The sequence below is a fragment of the Melozone crissalis genome, unplaced genomic scaffold (genome assembly GCF_028551555.1).
Source record: "Melozone crissalis strain CALT ecotype California unplaced genomic scaffold, PUWL_Pcris_2 ptg000027l_1, whole genome shotgun sequence".
In the NCBI taxonomy this organism is placed as follows: domain Eukaryota; kingdom Metazoa; phylum Chordata; class Aves; order Passeriformes; family Passerellidae; genus Melozone; species Melozone crissalis.
This window is the reverse complement of record NW_026535805.1, coordinates 8,606,768-8,628,307: the sequence shown is the minus strand read 5'-3', so window position 1 is coordinate 8,628,307 and position 21,540 is coordinate 8,606,768. Positions and strand designations below refer to the sequence as shown.

General features: G+C 40.1%; 2 protein-coding genes across 3 annotated transcripts in view; one reads left to right on the top strand and one right to left on the bottom strand.

Moving 5' to 3' along the window:
* The window catches only part of CAMKMT (calmodulin-lysine N-methyltransferase), a 211,761-nt gene extending 208,371 nt beyond the window's left edge, over nucleotides 1-3,390 (bottom strand). The window contains exon 1 of the mRNA XM_054280123.1: nucleotides 3,257-3,390. Within this exon, the coding sequence (XP_054136098.1) occupies nucleotides 3,257-3,355 (99 nt within the window). The 5' untranslated portion in view covers nucleotides 3,356-3,390. The remainder of the gene's footprint in view (nucleotides 1-3,256) is intronic.
* A 556-nt stretch (nucleotides 3,391-3,946) lies between these two features.
* PREPL (prolyl endopeptidase like) lies at nucleotides 3,947-21,041 on the top strand. 2 transcript variants are annotated; one of them, XM_054279586.1, is made up of 14 exons: nucleotides 3,947-4,608; nucleotides 6,010-6,207; nucleotides 6,699-6,765; nucleotides 7,405-7,608; nucleotides 9,663-9,786; nucleotides 12,073-12,289; nucleotides 12,863-13,048; nucleotides 14,548-14,751; nucleotides 15,490-15,665; nucleotides 17,062-17,278; nucleotides 17,467-17,616; nucleotides 18,565-18,691; nucleotides 19,581-19,663; nucleotides 20,487-21,041. In XM_054279586.1, the coding sequence occupies exons 1-14, from the start codon at nucleotides 4,333-4,335 to the stop codon at nucleotides 20,565-20,567; spliced, it is 2,310 nt and encodes a 769-aa protein (XP_054135561.1). In that variant the 5' UTR covers nucleotides 3,947-4,332; the 3' UTR covers nucleotides 20,568-21,041. The 2 variants fall into 2 exon arrangements, with proteins under 2 accessions (XP_054135561.1, XP_054135560.1); XM_054279585.1 differs by having other exon boundaries at nucleotides 6,007-6,207.
* Nucleotides 21,042-21,540: the final 499 nt, after the last annotated feature.

Below are 21,540 nucleotides of genomic sequence, written 5' to 3'. Positions count from 1 at the left end.
GAGAAAATAGCACAAATGGAGAATATGTTACATCATTTATATCTAACTCTGTACTTTTTACATATGGATCAAAGGAGGTTTTTTCTCAAGTCTATTTCTTAAAGGACCACAGTTATGTTAAATAGGGAACAAAGATAAATTGCTTCTATAGAATAACCCACTGATAAAAACAAAAGGTGACAAACCTATCTTAACTCATCACCAAAAATGTTCTACAAAGATTCTGGTAAAATATTACCACAGATCATAATTTCAATGCCCTTGGTTTAATCGCAGTATTAGTACCATGTTTAGGACTTCCTATAAAACATAAAACTGGTTGATATCTCTTTAAAAAAACCTGACCAGAAAAGAATCTCCCACAAACAACATGGAGAAAGGCAGTCACCTGAATTTCCCTGTACTTGTACATCCTTGTGTTAGGCCTAGTTACACTAAGAGCCCAATTCAGTAACAGCTCATGGTCTACAAACCTCTGCCAGTTCTCTGGCAGTGACTGCAACATGGTATTTGTACATGCAAGAAAGTTTCTACACAATCAACTACAACATAACCTGTAACTGCACTCTTAAATATCATCCATAGGACTATAGAATTTATTTTTACAAATAATTTGTTTACCAAATTGTTTTATCCAATTGTAAATAATTTACAAACTCAAGACTAACAAAAACATGGAAAAAAGATCTGAAGCACAGGCACCCTTCACAGAGAGAAGAGCAGGAAGAGATGAAAATTAGTGTTAGAAATGCTTCTGTTCAGGAAAAGAAGTGTCACTGACCTGTCCTCACTTTAGCTTTTATTTTTCAATTTTAGAAGTTAAAAGTACATTAGCAGGTGACAACACACTCTCAGGCATGTGGTGTGGCTCTTGGGGATGGCCCTGTGCAGGGCCAGGAGCTGAACTTGATGATCCTTGTGCCTCCTTTCCTGCTCAGCATAATCTGTGATTCTGAGACTTGTGTGAGAACAGCAAGAGGAAGGTAACAGGCAGGATAAATTAAAAAAGCTACAGATTTCATGAAACTTTCTCTAGGGAGCAAATGTACATATGGGGAGGAACCTAAAGCATGCCAGTTGCTCTAACTTCCCTGCTGAAAACTCCTGACTGGATAATGCCTTCAGCCACAGAGACTGGCAGAGTTCAAAACATAGCCCTAGAGAACTTATCCAGTCATTAGCAAATGCACAGTAAATGGGTAACTTCCCTTAGCATTTTTTCAAATGCAAAAAATACTTTTCTTGATTCTGACAGACTAAGTTTAAAAATATTGTCAAACTTCAAACTCAGTGCATACATAAAACATTTCATTGACAAAGAGCACACAGGTAATTATGCAAACCCCTGCTTCTTTATGCTAGCTTCATAGGATACCTCATAAAAGGGCTTTTTTTTCTGAATTAAATCAGCGAGCATGCACTCAAGCATCCTTACCATAGTAAATCAATTTGTGTGTGCATTGAATGAAAGCAAATTCAAGATATAAACACACCACAGAACTGATTTCACGTAAGGCGTTATTATAAGCTGTATGAAAAGTGCTTTTAAAAGCACTGTAAGAAACACTTTGACAGTGCTCCTTTAAAAACGGATTTAAAGGGAGGTTGATACCTTCTTCCAATCCATAGATAGATCTGAGCACCACTGTAGCAAAGAGCACAGAACTGATTTTTACTTCAGATGTACCAGTAAGATTAAATTGATCCTTGCTCATTGTACCATATAAAAATCAAGAGAAAAGCGAAAGAACATGGAAAAACCAAGAGAATCTGCAGAGGTAAAGGTCACAGATACATGTAGTTTGAGAAAAAAAGAGAAGCCTTCTCCCCAAATACCTACATGCACTCTTCCACAACCCCACCGTATTGTTATGAAAAGCTCCTTATGATTTTAAGAGACAGGAGTATAGCAAAGGCAGTATATGTTGAGAAGAAATAACAGCTAGTACAGCCACAGAGTGCAGCTTATTTAGGCTGCTAGAACAGGACTGGCAAATTTTGAAACCAAAAGCACACACAAAGTGCAATATTGATGTCCCCAGGCCTCCCACCGTGACCCAGCTGCAGCCAGGTGCCCCTTCCAACCCGGCTGCCACCACTGACTGAGTGCCACCCCTCTGCCCTCTCAGGGACAGCTGTCCACAGGCGGCTCCAGATGTCCTCTGAAAGGACAGAAACAAACACAGAAACAAACACTCAAGTGAGGGCTGTAAATTTCACATCCCATAACAAAAACAGCCACTGAAACTGACTAGAATTTTTAAGCCTTTATGCCTACACTCATCTGAAGAGGAATCCTTTCCGACTTTGCACTGCTCTGAAAGGGTCTAAAACAGTGTGGAGGGCCGCAGCTGAGGAGCTGCTGTTTACCACAGCACAGGTGTCACCACTTGCTCCTTCTTCCTCCTCACCTTCCTCCAGGCACAGCCCCTCAGCAAAATGCAGCTTTCACTGCCAGGCGAGCGGGGTCTTGCCCCAGCTCCCCACCAAAGGCAGTCTGGGGGGTAGGGAGCAAGGAGCAAGAATGAGGTGTCAGCCACAACAATCAACCCCAGTGGCATCGATGGAAGGTGTCAAACCATGGCCTGAAAATCCCAAGGTGCCCTCAGGGGTGGGGGTGCCAGTGGGGTGCTGGTCCTCCTCCCTTAACACAGGCCATGGACAGTTTTGGGGATCTACTGAAGGCACACTTTAGAATCAAAAAATCACAGAACAAGCTGAGTTGGAAAGGACCCATCAGGACCATCGAGTCCAACCAGGCCCTGCACAGGACACTGCAAGAGTCACACTGTGCGTCTCAGAGCATTGTCCAAACTCTATCAGGCTTCAATCCTATCAGGCTTGCCAGACACCACTTCCCTGGGGAGCCTGTTCCAGTGCCAGCCATCCTCTGGATGAAAAACCTTATTCTCACATCCCACCTAGACCTCTCTTGCACAACTTCAGGCCATTCCCTGAAGTCCTGTCACCGGTCACGAGAGTGAAGTGATCGGTGCCTGCCCCTCCGCTTCCCTCGGTGCATATACATATATGTACATCTTTTTATTATCATATTTTCCGGGGAGAGTGCTGCAAGCCCCTTTACATGACCCGCCATAGTATAGCTCGCAATACTCCTGTAGGGGTGCAGGACCCGCCGCACCGCCGCCGGGGCACAGCCGGGCCCAAGGGAACAGGGCGAGCCCCGCGCTGCCCTCAGGCTGCGCCGCCGCCCTCCCGCCCGCCATGCCGCCCCCCGCCCGCGGGCTCCCCCTACCTGTCCGAGCAGCCGCCAGCGGGCTCGGGCCGCTGCCGCGCCGCTCGCCCCGCATCTGCCCGCGGCGGGGCAGCGCGGGGAGCCTGTAGCCTCGGCCATGCGGCGGCGGGAGCGCCGGGAGCTGGCGCGGCGGGAGAGAGGGAGAGAGGGAGGGAGGGAGCGGTGCCTTGGGCGGCGGGGCAGCGCCGCTGAGCATCCAGCGGCTGCGGGACCGGCCGGGCTAGGGATGGAGCGGGAGGAGGGGCGCGGCCATCTTTGCTAAGGGCAGCGCCGGAGCGACTCTCGGCGGCCGAGAGGAAGCGCGCTGCTCTTCAGGCCCGGCACGGCGTGAGTGCGCCTCAAGACAAGTCGCCCGTGGCCACCGCGCCCGGGGACGGGACTGGGTGTGGCACGGCGGCCACCCGGGAAAGCCGCCCCAGGGAGCGTGCCCGCCCCGCCGTGGCTCCGCGCCCCGGCGCTGACATCAGCGGCGCTGCTGAAGCGCCCTGCCGCCATCTTAGTGACGGGCAGCGCCCCCGGGAGCGCTGCCTTCTGCCCGGCCGGCCTCTGATCCCGGGCAGCCCGGCCCGGCGGGAGCGGCAGCGGCGGCAGCGCCACGGCGAGTCCTTGCGCGGGCCCCGGGCGGACGGGCGGGCAGCGCCGGCGGGGAGCGGGGCCGCGCCGGGTCGCCCGGACACGGGGGGCCCGTCCCCTGCAGTGTTCCTGCGAACGGGGTTCGGCTGCTGCTGCCTCAGGAGAGAGCGTGGGTTTGGTGTTACATGATGGGGAACTGAGGGGGGACGACTTCTCCAGACTTCCCCAGTGTTCTGTCCTTCAGCGTTTGGACGTGCGCGGTTGCAGCTCCCCTTCCCCGCATAGTTTCATTGGAGTTAAACTTTGGGCCGCCCGGAATGTTCAGGTTAAAATGTGGGCGCCAGTTGTTAACAGACAAAGTTTTACTTATTCTCGTTTGATTTACCTAGTGAATCAGTCACATTTCTTTGGAAGAGGAAGTTAACGCTATGTCTGTTTCCTCTGTATGTATGTATATTTACACCTGCTGTTTACTTTATGTGTATTTCACACGCACAGTGTAAATGATCGGCAGTTCGGGATGTTCAGAATTTCACGAATGTTTCAGAATTTTTCACGAAATGAAGGCTACGATGTGCTGTGCTGGACTGCGGAATCTTCTCCAAGGGCTGAGCTTCAGTGCCAAGTACTACTCTAAGCATAACTCTCCTCAAACAGTGTGTCTTTTCAGTAAAATTGCTCCAAAAAAGTGCCACATCCTGGGCTGTTCAAAAAGCACATGCACCCACAGGACTGCACCACCTGGAAGCATCCTGCCGTGCAGATTCTTTTCCTGCAAGGTATGCTATTAAATACAGGCCTAATACCAGCAACCACCTTGGCACATCTGATAAGGGATCCAGTCACACTTTTTACATGTTGAAGAAATATATATTTCCCACAGGATTTTAAGCAGAGGAATAAAGTCCAGGATATCAGTTACATTCGAGGGCATGTACCATTGTTCAGCTTTCCTATGCTGTTTTGACATAAAGCTGCATTTTGGTTGATTTTCCGGCTATTGTAATTTTGAAAAAATTGGTATCTTCTAGACTTAGGTAAAGCGTCAGGAGAAAACTGCAGGGAGAGATCAGATAGTGTAGAGGTGAAGTGTCCAAACTGATGATAACAAACTGACCTGTCTCAAAAAACACTTGACTTTCCTGTGCTGACCAGTAAGGTCATGGTTTCCATCATATTAAAATAGAACACTCTCAGTTCTCAGCAATTATATGTTTTATGTTCATAGGGAGTTTGGTTACTGGAGCAGATGGTTTCCCTTCAGAGTCAACTTGGAACATTCACATTTGGTTGTGTTTCTGAAGACAAACTAGGAACAAACCAACATTCCTTAATGGAAAGTGGGGACAGGATATGAAGCACAGGCTGCTTTTTAAGCTTAGACGCATTCAAATCATACATTGAATGTTACAAAATGCCACTTTGTGTGGTCTGTGCAGTATTAGGTAGTGTAATATAAGTTGTGAAGCTTACTACTTGATCAAGTGAGATTTCACAGCATGCAAGAGGAAGTGGCATTGTTCTAGCAGTTTTAACACACTTTTAACATTTTTTACAACAGAAGACAGCTTGGTTGGCAGTGATCTCACATTTAATGGAAAACCAGATCCTTAAACTTATTCCTGATAAAATTCTTGTGGAACCCATATCAGTCCACTTCATTCTGCACCTTATGAATATATTAACACTTCTGAGGAGGTGGAGCAAAACCTGAATGAGCTGCTGGGACTCCGAGGTACAGGGACAGAGGTGTGGATGCTGTTGTCTAGGAAAGGAAACGAGAAATTACACTCAAAAGACAGGACATTATGAAAGAAAGCTGTGAAGAAGGAAAAGTAATAGAATTCCATAAAAAGTAAATCCTAGTTCTAGAACAGGAACAAACATATTTACTTATAATCAATTAAGAGCATATATTAATAGCACCCTAAATTTTGGAGAGAAGACCTCAATGTGTTGAGTAAAACACGTTTCATAGTGCCTCCCCAAAGATCAGGAAGAGTTAAAATAAAACACATATCAACTACTGTTTGTTTGTTTTTTTTTTTTACTGTCATATACTTTTGTAATAACACAAAGGTGATTTTGGGCTTGTGGCTCAGGGGATATTACCTCAGTGTATTCAGATTGGTGTGCAGAGTGCTGTCTTGTAGCCATTGTTGTCTTTCCTTACTTAGCAGGAAGGAACAAAAGTCCTTTCCAAAAGGAAGCAAAATACATCCATGGTAACTTCAGAACTTTTGCACAAGAACCTTCTGAAATCAGAGCAGAAAAACTGGAATAGCATTTCACCAAGATACAAAGCTATGACAAAGAGGATCAAAGAAAAACTGGAGGAATTGCACAACATGTATACACTCAATTCAGGAAGCCCAAGGGTAAGTGGTAAACAATACAAACATTTCCCATCACTGAATACAATAAAAGACAGTGAAGCTGTTCCTGCTATAAAATGCTGGTTTACTCATTTTTTACAGTAAAAATTTTGAATATTTGAATAATTGTACGTAGTAACAGTTTGTGTTTAGAACAGTTTATACTTGTTATGACAGTGAATTTACCATAATTTCTCCATAGGCAAAAGCAAATAAAGGTAAAATAATCATCTGACTTTTGGATAAAGAATACACAACATTGTAAGTTGCAAGAGCAGTTGCAGGTGATCTGAGCCTTCTGTGAAATTTAGAGCAGGTAGAGGTAGCTTAAGTACCCTAACTGAAAAAACCTTTGTGATGTATGCAATTCCTTCTTCAGTATGGAATATATGTTCTGTCATTTGTTACACTTCTGCTGTACAGAAAAATTACTGTATAGGTATTCAAAGGAAATAGCATGCTGGACTTGAAATATTTTTCTTTGTATTGAACAGATAAGGTTTGGAGAAAATGTGTACTTTGAAGAGAATGGCTGCATATTTCTTGCAAAAGCAGATGATGGTAAGGGATTTCTCTTCCTAATATGGAAGGATTCTTTAAAAACGTATACATGTATCACTTAGTGTTCTTTTCTTGCATTAATGCTTAACTTGTCTGTTTCTTAACTAAAAATACTTTTATACAATTCTGTACTCAAGTAATAATTTTAGAATCCTGCATCTGAAAATGTGAGGTAAAGACAGTTAGAGAATAGTATCTATATTGATACTAAGGCGAGTTGCTGGAGAGGAAAGAGATAAGACACTTCTTTGCAGAGCCCTAACTTAACATTTTGAAGAAAGGAAAAGAACATCCATGCTTTTTTATTTCTGAAAGGAGTTGAAAGAATTTTAAATTTTATTTATTAAAAACAACCACCCTTTAGCTATCTGAGCTTTAAAATTCAATAGGTTTAGCAGAAGCCAAGATCTACACTTTTGAAATATTTTTAGTAATAACTACAGGACTTTTTTCCTTGGAACTGTAATTTTTTGTTTATTTTTACAAAGTGCATTTGCAGATATCTTGCAAGACAGGTATTTGTTGAATGTTTGTGAATATTTGAGACAGATTTGTTGAATACAGACATTAAAAATCACCATTCATTTGACAGTGTTTTAACTACAGGATTTTTTGCTATCTCTTTTTCCTATGTAATAGGTGAGGGAAATGCTAAGATTTTATTCAGTATTGAAGATCTTGGCTTTTCTGATGCCTTTATTCAACGGATCAGAATTTCACCCGATCAGAGATACATGGCTATCAGCTTAAAAAGTGAAAATTCTGAAGAGGCAACCTGCATTATTATGAAACTTGGTAATCTTCCTGTAGTGGAAAAAGTAATTCCAAGTGTATTTAGCTTTGGTAAGTCATTTATAAATATCCTGTGGATCACACAAGCTTTCAGCACAACATCTTTTTTTAGTTTAAAGGTAATATTTTTTTTTTAAATGAAGGCAACATTTAATCCTTATAAATGTTGAATTTTTTCTTATGGTTTCTTTAATGCTGCATGATTACAGGCTGTCTGACATGGATGAAAGGGACTGCTTCCTGGATACAAATTGTCCTTCATTGCAAAAGTATTTATACACATTACAACAGTCATAATTTTTTCCATTGAATCCAATATGCTATATTCAAAATACAGTGATGTGACAGTTTGTCATATAAAGATGGTTTTGAGGGATGTTCTAGTTGGTAAACCCTTGCAGATACAACTGAAGTCACTGGTAGCTGTAGACAGCTAGCTTTGTTTGAAAAGTGTGGAAGTACTACCTACCAGTGAGTATTGGCTGGAATTTCAACTGGAATCCACAATGTGGGTCACACTGCAGAGCCCAGAGAAGTCAGCCAGGCCTTGAATCAATTCCTTCAGAATAGATTACAGAGCTTTACATTGCTGTTAAAAGAAGCAGAGATAAATGGAAGTGAATGGGAAAACATTCTTTTTTTATAGTCTAATAAAGAATATAGCAAAAACAGTATAATAGTATGTATACAGTGTTCCACATCTTGTACTTTGGATTATATTGCTAGATGTCATCAAGTATATCTAGTGCAGTAAGCAATTTGCCTGGGCAGAGCAAAAAAAATAAAATTCCATGTAAACCTTCCTTGTTTAAAAAAATGAGGAGTAGCAAGAATTTAGTGCTGTGTTTCCACACTGAAGATTATAATACCTGTTGAAAAATAAACATGCAAATTTGCCAATGACATTTTACAGCATACTTGATTTGAACATCTATCTAGGTTGATCCAGAAGAACCAGTACAGTTAAGAGACCAACATCCCGTTGCCTAGATAGGTGTGACAGGTAATAAGAGTACAAAAGATGACTAACAGAATGGTAAATTCTGTAAAAGGTAAAGGTAAGGCAAGGTGTGTAAAAGTAACCTGTAAAAGTAAGTCAGGTGTTAGTGAGGTACAGCAGTAGTGCAATGAAGCAAAGAGGTGCCTCAATCATGAGCAAAAGAATTAGGTCTTAAAACAATTTGCAAAGTTTATGGGCTTGTATTGAGTGATATAAAATAGCAGGGAGACAAACAAAAGTTCTTAAAAATTTACACCTTGATTTGTCTATAGGCTAGGCTATAGAAAAGTCTAGACTTGCCCTCCAAAGGCTTGTCTTCATAGTGAGTCCTCAGCCACCTGTGCACTTTGGAGCCACATTGCTGTTCAGAAAGCAAAGTGTTTGTGTTATTTGGTGTTATGAATTCCTCAGGGTTTGTACTGAAAATCCGTATTTATGCATAAGACACATACAGCAGCTTTTAAAAGCACGTGTGTTAAACATCATTCTGTTGGCCATAGGAGCAGCAGAGGTGGCAGGAATGTGGCTGGATCAGGCAGAATAACTTCAGAATAACAAAGTTCCTGTATTTATGCCTTTCTATGTTGGTGAGCACATACACAAGCATAGAAAAGTGGAGAATTTTTATCTCAGCAGTACCCATGGGGCACATGCATCATCTCTTTTCTCTGAATGGCTTGTGTGCAGTCACATGCAGCAGTGCAGAGCTTATGATGTCTTTATTGTCTTGCTGACTCCATGTAAACCAGTTTTTCTCTGCTGTTTTAAACAGCCACGTTTCCTATTTTCCTGTTACCTCCAGAACCCACAAAGAGTCAACAGCTTCCTATTACTGGGCCCTGCAAAATTGACCTCGGCTTTTTTTTGCTTTTTTTTCAATGCATTATGAGATTCTTGTTCTGTGGTATTCAGAGAAAATATGGAAAAACCTTTTGGCTCTTACCTCAGTCCCCACAGGATGCACAAGTGCTGTCCTCAGTTCCAAGCCACCTGCAACCCACCTTTTGCAGCACTGGGTCCAGTGTCCACAGTGTCCAAGGAAGTCCCATCTTCCTTCAGTAATATCTTCTCTCTGAATTTGATATGCATTTTTCTTTTTTTGCAGAATGGGCTGCAAATGATGTTCTGTATTACACACCTCAGAAGAACCTTAAATGCCAGAATGTATTCATGACCACTTTCACTTACCAGAAACATACTAAGCTAGTTTATACAGAACAAGATGCAAGGTAATACATACCTAAAATATAACAAGTCCTTTACATATTTTAGAGTATTTTATATGTAAAATATAGCTGGTTTGGAAAACAAAGTGGTCTATATTATATTTCAAATAGTAAAATGCATTTTTGTGTTCTACAGTCAGTAGTGCCTTGTATGGCCTGAGAATGTGCTCTGTTCTCCTTTTGATATGTGATCAACAGAGATTAAACTTTCCTCTCTTACCTCATGAGTTCAGCTGAGTTTATAAATGTCAAGGTCACTCTCAGGTCAGGGTGTCCTTTAATGAATGGGTGACAGTTTCATACAGGGTAAATCAGACTGTGGATTTCATTTTGTTTTCTCTGCTATTGATGTCTGATAAATCTTTTAAAAAAAATACATAAGTTCAGGCTAATCCTTGCTCTGGGTAATGGATGAGCAAAATCATTACAACATTCCAAGAGACAGAACTATTGTTGACTGAATACCCTCTCAATAACCTTTCTTTAAGCAGCGGTTTAGGAAGACAAGAAGGCTCTTTGCTAAATTGAGCACAGAACTAGCTTTTCAGCATTGTAGCACATGGTATATTTATACAGCATTGCATAAATATTTGTGATTATTCTTAAGTTACATATTCAGTAAAGAAATGCCTATTATACTTTCACCAGAAAAAAAAGAAAACAAAAAAAATCTGCAATGGAGATGGAATAAATAAGATCTTTTTTTTCCAGCTGCATTTGATGCATCGTTTTGGAAAATCAAGTTGCACTGACCTGGCACTTCCCCACAGGGAAACTGTTGGCATAATTCTGAAGGTCACAGTCATTACAGTAGATCTACTAGAAACTTACTCTAAAGGTTCATGTGCTACTGCAGCTCATAGCTGAACTCCTTCATCGGAGATGGCAGGACATTCTTTTGTATTGCCATTGAGCACTTCTGTATCTCACCAGCCCTTCTAGTTGCAATCAAACCTTTTTTTAGAAGCTGAAATTTTCCTTTTTTTTTTTTTTTAAGCTACAAAGATTTAAAAAAAAGTAATATCAAGGTCATAATCCTTGGGGAGAAGTGTAATATGCATTTCAGCTCAACCCCCTTAGAGGCAGGATCAGCAGAGCTGAACTCTTGGAATCTCTACTGAATGCAGTGCTACATTCTTGCCAATTTATGGGTATTAGACAGGCAGGAGGCTGATTTTTCTTGCAGACTTTAGCTTCCCCCTCTGTGCCTGTCCTAAAGATGTCAAGAGGGTGCAATTAGAAAAAACAATAGTACCAAAAAAATTTGAGATCCTCCACCTGCAAATAATTAAAGGCACTGAAAATACTATCTAAAGCATCCTTTTCTTCACCAGTCAAATACTCTGAATCCTAGAGATATCATCATTGCAGCCATTCATCTGATCTGTGTGATGCAGATTATGGTACTCAACCCTAAATTTTCTTGATGGAATCTGGATCTTGGTGTTGGACAGTTTTGCATTTAGAGACATCCAATCTAAAGGGTCCAAAATGGCAAAGAGACTGTTCTGATCCAAGATGTGACATTCCAGTTAATTCAGATGACTCACAGAAATTTGAATCTGAATTTCAGCCTGAACTTTTCTACTATTAGCATCCAGGTACTGTTTATCACTCTGCTTTCTGTTTCTAGATTTCAGACAGATTTAAATCCAGTATGTAGTTTCTAGTTTCTTAGTTCCAAAACCAGTGCCTGGTTTCCAGTTTTATCACTCCAACACTGCCCATCTTGCCTCATATAAGCCTCTGTGCTTTTTTTTCTTTCTAAACAGTACTTTTTGTCTTATTTGCTTCAGACAGTTAGGTCAGTAGCACATAGACATTTTATGAATTTATCTTTTAATAGCTCTTACTTTTGTTATTGCTGTTCCCACATGATGTCATTTATTATTTTAACTATCCATTACTACTTTTTAAATTTTAAATAGGGTTACAAGTTCAACAAAAAGATCTACATTTTGCCTGAATTTTAAAGCCTGTATGCATAAACGAGCTTCTAGTCTAGCTCAATGATACAAAAACCTGGATTTAGTTGGACAACAACTAAATTGCTTTCCTTGCAGATTTCAGGTTTCACACACAAGATTGAAAGGTTTTAAATCCCAGGGTAAATGCAGGAGAAGTGGGTCTGGGAGCCAAGTAGCCTGAAATTTCTCCAGTCTGCTTACAGAAATGTTTTTTCTTACCTTGCAGATGGAAGCCCATGATTCTGAAACAACTGATGTATTTTAAAGTACTGATAAAATTTAAGATTTTCTTTCCTTTTTTTTTTTCAATGATTCCCTACAGATTCTTTGTAGACCTTTATTGCACAAAAGATAGGCGTTTTCTCACTATCAACAGCAACAGCAAGACAACCTCAGAAGTTTGGCTGGTTGACTGCAGACATCCCTTTGAGTCACCTGCTCTTGTACAAGCACGAACCACGGGGCTCATGTACCACATTGAGCACAGGAAGGACCAGTTGTACATTCTTACTACATATGGAGAACCTGCAGAATATAAGGCAATTTTGACTGATAATTACATTCATAGGATTAATTTAGATGCCTATTGCAGGTCATATAGAAATAGTAAGGTTGGCTTTGAATTCTGTTCATCACAGCTTACTGAAATAAATTAAGAGAGAGAGCTGCAGGGATTAAAAAGACTGATAGTGCTACATGGAGTGTCACCTGTAGGAGGCCAGTTTTATCCTAACTCCTTTGACAGCATCAATAAATGACTGTGCTTCAACAGTCTTTTCCCCTGTACCAAAATTTAAGTTGGTGATCTCAGTTTGTGTTATCAAACCTACCTACAACTGTGCTGGCCATACTGAAAGCACTTATTGTATTACAGTCTTCTGTAGAGTACTCTTTGAGACTTTGTCTTCTCCAAATGTTACTGTATTGTTCTTCCACTTTGCCTAAGTAAAGGGAGATTAAAAATCTCCAGTTTTAGACAGGCAAACACCCCAAATACAAATAAGTATTTTTTGCAAGAAAAATGTATGAGATCACCTGTAAGTCTGTACCTCTCATTTGTAACTCTTAGTACATTTTAGTAATACAAGGTTGTTTGTTTGGTTTTTTTATAGTTGATGAAGGCACCAGTAGCTTCCAGTGGCAAGGAGAACTGGCAGTTAGTTTATGCACTGGAAAGGAAAACCAAGCTAGTAGACTTTGAGATGTTCAGTGATGACTGTATTATGTTCCTGAAGAACGCTGGTCATCTTTACTTAAATGTGATTTCCTTTGTTTCACACTCAGTTCAGTTGATAAAGGTACGTTTTAGCTTGGTTTAAGCAGCATAATATTTATCCAGATTTTTTTTTTTGGCATAACATACTGAAAGCAAAGATAAATTCCAAAAGTAAAAAGTGGTTTAGAAACTATTAATGCTGGCAATTTCATCATTATGACTAATTGTGTTACATGTAGCTGTTCTTCAGGATTTGATGTGGTGGCTTATTGCAGCATTTAGAAAGCTGAAGAGCAGCTATCCTGTGAGCCACTTCTTTCTTCAACAGATTACAGTCAAGCTCTTCACAATACAGCTGATTTCTAATGTAAACAGGACTTAGTTCCCTAAATGCTCTACTTGTTTTTACTGAGCCTTTTTTTGCCTACACTCATTGGTGTAAGCAAGGCCCCTCCCACAGGAGAAAGAAATCATAAATCATACTTGTTCAGAAAACAAGTATGGACACTGTCCCATAATAAATGGGAAGAGTTGATACTGGAGTACAATTGGTGCAAAGGATATGCTTCCATTCTCTAGTTATTAAATACCTGCTTAATTCTCTAGTTGTTAAATACCTGATTAAAAACAAAGTGACCTAAGCCAAATCCAATTTCTGAAGACCATTCAGGTGAAATATTTAATTGATTTGTTTACCTGAAAAATAACAGTCTGAGCAACTCACAAGTTTATTGCAACAAGCTGCCAATGCTGCTCTCTATAAAACTGCTACAGAAAAAGGTTTTTGACAAAGTACACTGTATGGTCTCCAAAATCTTCAATTTTTTAAAATAGCCGTAGTTTATTTATTCAGAAAGGGCCTGCAGTTACTCAGGAGAACTTGGACTTCTGCTGCCTTTTCAGAAGCCTCTAGCAACCTAACCCAAGTAAGTAATGGTCTGGCAGAGGGTTTGGCTATGTCCCTGCTGCTCTCAAAGAATGAATCTTGATTTCTTTCATTCTTAGCAGAGTTAAAAACCTTAAATATAATAACAGTAAGTATCTGAGGGTGAATGTGCCAGGAAAAGGTTTTGTTCTTCACAATGGCTGGCACTAGGAACAAAGTTAAGAGGCAGGGGTTTTCAGTGGCTTAGCATTACTGAGCTAACTCACAGTAAAAGCATAATAGCTGACATGGACTTGGCTGTATAACGTGTTGAAGTAGAACTGGAAATGCCAGGAAAAATAGGATCTAAAAAATAAAACTGATGCACAATCATTTCAAATGTTTTCTTTTTAAAAGTCTGCACTGATACCCATTTTAAACTGAATTTGAAGTTATTTTTTGTTTTTAATTAATTTTTTCATTTAATTAATTTTTTTAATTTAAAGTCCAACTTTATCCAATGGTTTTGGGAAAAAAGTTCACCAGTCTTTCACTTCTTGACTATTTTGTTATTGGATTTAAATGAAATACAGATTGTGCTACATACAAACTAAGATAATTAGTTAATATCTAAAGTCTTTTACTCTGAGGGACATATTAAGCAAAATTTGCAGAAGCAGTGTAAAGGTCTCGCTTGAAATGCCATGTTTTCTCAGCTACCTACGTGGGCCTGTGAATTTGAATTGGAATCTCATCCTGAACATACCACCAGCACCTGCTATTTTCAGCTCTCCTCCCCAGTACACCCCCCTAAGCGTTTTGCATATTCATTTAAAGAAAATAATCTCATTGAGCAAGCTGTGCAAGAGGTACCAATTATTACGAATTGTCACACTACACGTTTACTAGCTAAAAGCAAGGTAAGATTTTTCAGTCTTTTTCCCATTCCTTTTATTCTTTCCTTCCTCCCCACCCATTTAAAGAAAGTGCATTTGGCAGGGAACAGAGATTAAAAAATGTAAAGAGCAGTTGGTGCTATAGTTATTAAACAGTGGGTGTTTTCTTCAGTGCTACAGAGAAGAACAAGAAAGAGTCGTGATTTTTTTTTTCCATTAACCTGGGTATTCCACAGGAGATAACAGCACACGATGAGTCAAGAAGCTTAGTATAAGTGAGAATTGCTAGTTGATGTAATGGTATTGTACTCCACATGATAAGTGAAAAAGGTGCCAGCTGTTGAAAAGAACACCCCACAACCAGCTGCACAGTGCAGATCGAGAAAGGAAAGTTTTAACAGCCTGAGTTTAAAAATTTGGAGATGTTAATAAAGAGTTTGTACTGTGGTAAGTGGTAAACTCTATTGTTAATAACATATATTCTTGGTGTTAAAGGGGGAAGGAAGACTTGGGTGCTTTGGTATTTTAAAAACTCCTCAGGTGTTGCACTTAAATGAATTTATACTCTGCATCTCTAAGCCCACACAGCAGAGGTTCAGTCTCAGGCTTTATTTTTCAAGAGTGCTTTGTACACTCTAAGTGAAAAAAAATTACTGTAATCAAAAAAACACATTTTAAAATAAATAATTGAAGTTTTCATTGCCATGTGTCATTGAGATTTCTGCAATGTCCCTTATTGTAAAACTACTCCTTCTTTTCCAGGATGAAACTTTGGTGCCAATTACAGTTTTTCATAATAAGAATTCTAAAGAACTACACAGGAGACCACTTCTAGTTCATGTATATGGAGCTTATGGCATAGATTTGAACATGAGCTTTAAAGAAGAGAAGCTGATGTTAATTGAAGAGGGTTGGATATTGGCATATTGCCATGTTAGGTAAGTCAAATATAAAATGGAAATAAGATTTTATTTTGCAGGATACACAAGTATTTGCTCATGTACAACTGAAGATGCACCAATTTTTTTTTTGTGTGTGTGTACCTCTACCCAATTATTCATATTTTCTTAGATTTTTTTTTATTTAGGTAGTTTTTAAATTTACCTCAGGGAAAACAACACAAAAGCACACTACATTTTAGGTTTCCTAAATCTACATGATGGCTGTATGTACCTTTTAATCTTTTCAAGTCTCATTACTTCTTGTCTCATCTTTGCTCAAGACAAAATTTGGTGAGATGCTGAAATTGCCATGACATGTTATCTCCCTCTCCTTCTGAGAGCATTGTGTGCTAATGCTCAGTCTGTGTCTTCTGAAAGCCATTTACATTCCACAGCAACAACTTAGCATTTAACCTGCAGCCCTTATTCTTTTATTGGCTAAATCATCTGTCTCCAGTTTAGCTACAAATCTACCAGTTTTATCAAACTGCAGTGCACAACAGGCTTCAAATTTTTTTCAGTAGCTAAGGAAGATAACAAAAGAACCACTTCAGGGAGGGGAGGCAAGGGGAGGAATGAATAATTGTTGGAAATACCAGTCCCAAAACAAATTCAGCAAATATATTCAGTCTGCTGTACTCAGTGGCAAGCATTGTGCTGTTCTTCCTCACACCACACTAAGAATCTTAAGATGCAGGTCAGTCCTACATGAAGATGGATTTGTCATCCAAAGATGGCAAGCTAATCAAATAATCCACTTTAAACTTGAAACCAGAAGAAAAAGCTTCAGGTGGCTTAGAACCAAAATTGTGGTTGCATAGAAAGAGGTATAAATTATTTTTATAATTCTATACTACAAAACATAACATTTCAAGTAGCATTTGAAATTCACAGATTAGGGGGGGGAAAAAACCCAAACCCAACTTTCTAACAGTCTCATAATTTAAGCTAAGTGGAAGACAAATCCTGAGAGTCTGGTGTGGAGCTCAGAAATACTATTCTACTGTTTTTAATAAGTAATAGTGTTAGTAATGGAAGTATTGGAAATATGTTTGTAGTTTCCTGTATAAAAAGATAATATTATCTGATTTTGTATTGCCTACAATGAAAATGTAATTTCCTAAAGTGTTGCTTTTCCTGTGGATTCCAGGACACAAGCACGTGTGCCCTTCTACAGGTAGTATTTTCACCAGTCATCATGACTGGATTTATTTTACCTTCATGTTTTCTCTTTTAGCCATAAAGAAGGGTAAAGGCAAAAGCAGAGAAGAGTTAATTGGGAAAGCAAACTGTGATGTGCCACTCTGTGGCTGCTGCTGTTCTTTGGTTATCTGAAGCTATGCCATGTAATGTTTTCTGAAGAGACTCCAACTTGAATTGCATTAAATTTCAGGGGTGGAGGAGAGCAGGGCCTTAGCTGGCACAGAGATGGATGTCAGCATAACAAACTCAAAGGTCTCCATGACCTCAGGGCTTGCATCAGGCTGCTGCACCAAGAGGGATTTTCTCAGCCCAAGCACACAGCCTTGGCAGCTGCCAGTGCTGGGGGAGTTCTGGCTGGAGCCCTGTGCAACACTGACCCAGCCCTGCTCAGAGCCATGGTGTTACAGGTGAGCTGCTGCAGACCTTGTACACATCATAACATCATACTGTGTTATCTGTGCTATTGTACCACTTTCAGAATTGGAAACATTCCAGTTCAAAGCTCACTCTCCTCCTTTGTTTGAGAACATCTTGACTCAGATATTCAAGGTCCTCTGTCCTATTTGCCAACTTTTTTTTTTTAATGACTTCTAAGGCTCCTTTCGTAGATGTTCTAAATACAATGATGAAAACTCATCTCCCACTGACAATTGTGGAACAAGAAGAATGGGGAAATCCATTAGAAGATGAAAAGTGTATGAAGTATATCAAAAGCTATTGCCCATACCAGAATATTAAGCCACAGGTAAAACTATGTTTTCTGTGCAGAATACTTCAGGCATAAAGTGTAGTGGTTTATGAGAAAACCAGAAGTAGATCACTGAAATTTTTAGAAAACCTCCAATATAAATTATTTCAGTAATAATCTTAACAATAGCTGGAGTCACAAGTGACTACTGAAATTAACCCAATGCCTTCTCCTAAATGATATGAATTTCCAAACTTGCTTTTGTTTTAGGACTTTCAGGAAGTAATAGATTATTGTGTAGCAAGTCTCAACATGCAAAATGCCTTCTTTTGTGGTAGTTTTGACATTCTACTCTGTTTTGCTGGCTTTTTTGCAGACACAGGAGGAAGGAGGTTTCCACTGGAGGTATTTTCCACTGATGGAAACTACCTCCACCTGAGGTACTTTCCAGTGGAGGTGGGGGTATTTTCTACTGATTTAATACCTTGCTAGAGGTATTAAAACAAACAAACACTGAAAGGGAAGAGGACCTATAGCTTTGACATTGTCATCTCAAGGGAAATCTCTCTTTTGTGACAGTGTGTTAGTTGTGTTGTGCAGCTTCATTAAGTAAAATTCTTACTATTTAAAAACCAATTTCTTGGCAGAAAGATTGCAAAAATAAACTTCAACTATTGTTCTAAGGTAAACTATGCCATGATTATTACTCCCTTTTTTCTTTTTTTGCAATCATCAGCAAGCAGACAGGCATCAGGCCTTTACCAGTGGGAAGAGGATGTTTTTATGACCTTTTGCAAGTAGATTATGCCCAACTGTGAAGTCATTTTTCAGACTAAAATACTTCTTGCAGTTAGAGTGATAAAACTCTTAGGAAACACTAAGTAATTATGAAATAGATGGGTTCTTAAATAAACCCTAACAAGTTGTACAGTAAGAGAAAAATGTGTCACTGTTTGAGAAAGACCAGTTGTCAAGTGTTTGACTGGTTTTGGTTTTTGATCTCAGTGCTATCCATCAGTTTTTATCACGGCGTATGAAAATGATGAACGGGTACCACTCACAGGAATTTTACAGTATGTTCAGAAACTCAGGAAGGCTGCACTAGATCATGCCAGCAGAACAAGTGAGAAAGGTAAGGATAAGAATATCACAGATAAATGGAGTTAACCAAAATTTAATAGTCATGTAAATTAAAGACCACAGAGGTTGACTCCTCCTTAAATGAATTCAAACACAATCCCATATCACCAGCTCCACAGCAGACTCAGAACACTCTCTGAGATGCAAAACCAAAGACTGGAAGCCTGTCAGGGGGCTCACTGTTTCCTAGGCCTGCACATGGGGCAGTTGTTGGATAGTGCAGAGTGAACCCATACTGTCACTCCAGCTGCTGACAGGACCAGGCTGCAGTTCTCAGCAACCCTTGGAGAAAAATCTTACTTTTGCTGCTATACAAAAACCTATTTTTCTCACTTTGTTAAGCTGCAGGTTTTTAGTCCAAGCTAGAGTGACAGCAAGGCCAAGGCACAGGTGCTTTTATACCTGAAACTTAGCCTAGCTTTAGGAGTTTCCAGAAAAAGGTACATTCAAGCTTGACAAATTTCTTGTATGATCCAGTCTGGGGAGAGGCTTTTACCATCATTACCAGAAGAGATCTTGGATAACCTTTTCTACGTTGCATGATGCCCTGTCTCTGAGCAGCACAACTGCAGAGGTTGAGAAACTGCAGCCGGTGCTGCAGTTGCTGTTGTGGTCTTTGTGCAGGAAGAAAAGAGCATGTCTTTCCAAAAATACTCAGAGAGAACAAACACACTAAATAGATTAATATTTTCTAAATATGCAGTTATTAGAAATACAAATAATTCATTCAGAAAGCCCCTCTACAATTCTCTTTTTCTTAAGGAATAATTGAAATTCTGTCAGGACAAGGAGAACTAGCTATCCTTAAAACAATTCACATACCCACTTAATTTTTTCCTTGTCCATTCAATGTAAAATGATCATCAGCTTCATTGTTCCAGGAAATTGGATTCCTAACATCATCCTAGATGTCCAGACAAATGGCAGTCATTGTGATTCATCCTGGGAGCACTCACTGAATGAGGTATGGTCCCTTTACTGCACAGCTCCATAACATGGTGCAGGGGATATTCCCCCTCAAGGAATACTTCAGCCTCAGTAGTTGGGCAGGCATTGAATGTATGGTTAAACTATAAAGAAAAACTGCTAGAGCAACTGCTGATTTTACATATATATATGTAATTTTAAAACCCAGCAATCTTTATATATAATTATATCTATTTTTATACATATATATACTTTTACAGATAAAAAAGAGAGTGACAGAGTCAGATTATTGAAATAGCCTTAAAGTAGTGTTCAATTCCCACTGTAATGTGCTAGGAGATTTGAATGAAAGGTTCCAAGTTGTGCAAAACATCATTCCAGCAGGAAGAGTCTTGCTCTGTAGAGTATTAAGTGCTTGAAACTGTCATAGTATTTACTCTTATCTTCCTTGTTGTGTAAAACATACATGATGGGTTGGATCTTTACATTTTGAAATGCATGATCGGTGCTATCAAAGCTATTACAGTTAGCTTTCAAGAATTTGCACTTTTTACAAGCATGCTTGTTAAAAGCAAAATATTGCCAAGACCAAACATATTTTTACTGATGTCTCAGACTGTCACAGTTGGATACTAACTTTATGACTCTTAATTTTAACAAATCCTAGAAAATGTTAATTTGGTGGTGGTGGCAGTTATTCCCAAGAGGAATTCTTTTAGGAAAAGCTCCATGCTGTCTTGGGACAAGGTATTTCTAAGCATTTTATAGAAAAGGAAGATTACTAGAATAGCTGCACAAGAGCCTGAATGTTTAGAGTGCAAAGAACTTTACTTTGTAATAAAATATTTTCATTATTTTAGGTTGCAAGACACCTTGCTTTTCTGAACAGAGAACTTGAGGAAGTGTGCCATCCCCAACATCACAGCAAATCCTGCAAATAACTCCCAGACACACTGATCACCTGAGAAACTTAGGGTCATATTTGGATTTGTATGGAAAGCAAGAGATTGGTCTCCAGAGGATCTGTTCTCTCGGATCCCTGCTCTATGGGCACCAGCACACAGAGCTGGGTGTGGCACTGTCATACAAAAATACAGAGCAAGAACTGGAATTCTGCCCTGCTAGGCTGTGCAGAAGCAGCTGCCAGCAGAAATGAGTTTGTGCAGCAGCTCTGTTCACTGAGCCAGCAGAGCAGCAGCACACAGAGCCCCACAGGAGAGCCACAGGCACTGGGCACAGCCTTCCTGTCCAAGGCACATCTCACACGAGGCAGCAGAACTCCTCCAAAGCATCTGACATCCAAGTCTCACTGCTTCCAGGACTAATCCCCATACATAGGTGATGGGGGTTGCTGCCCTCTCTCTCTGCACAGCTGCCATGCTGCACTGATCATGTGGTGGGACTGAGCAAACTGCAAAGAATAGGAGTTTTAGCAGAACTCTGATCTGAATACATTAAAAATCTTTCCGTTCCCTTACCTGGTAATCTTAAGAAGGAGGTGCCAAATCTCTCAGGAGGACAAGATCAATGTGTCAGAAGATGCCGGAGTATTTCCAGAGGGTAAAATTAAAGCAGCCTGATTAATGGCTTAGCTGCCCTCTGAGCAAGGCACAGATCTGCTGGGCCTTGCTTGTTAAAAGGGATATGTGGTGCACACCCAGGGCCACATCAACCTCTGCAGGTGCAGCAGGTGCAAACCAGAGCACCTGTGCTGGCATTCAGTAGGGTTGGTTCAGCTGCTTCCTCTGAACTAAAGTACACACCCCTCACCTCAGCCTTAGGGCAGGAAGAAAAATAAGAGAATGCAAACATATTCCAACTCAGCAAGGAAGGGGAGAATCAACTCGAAATGCAGTTTGGAGTGTGGAATTAGATATTAGCTACATTTTGTTCTTTTTCTTACTAACTTTGAGG

Excerpts from the sequence above, each read along its gene's own strand:
- PREPL (XM_054279585.1), top strand. The coding sequence starts at position 4,333 with ATGATCGGCAGTTCGGGATGTTCAGAATTTCACGAATGTTTCAGAATT. Across the intron at positions 15,666-17,061 it reads TTGGCATATTGCCATGTTAG|GGGTGGAGGAGAGCAGGGCC; the intron begins GTAAGTCAAATA and ends ATTAAATTTCAG. Across the intron at positions 19,664-20,486 it reads GGGAGCACTCACTGAATGAG|GTTGCAAGACACCTTGCTTT; the intron begins GTATGGTCCCTT and ends TCATTATTTTAG.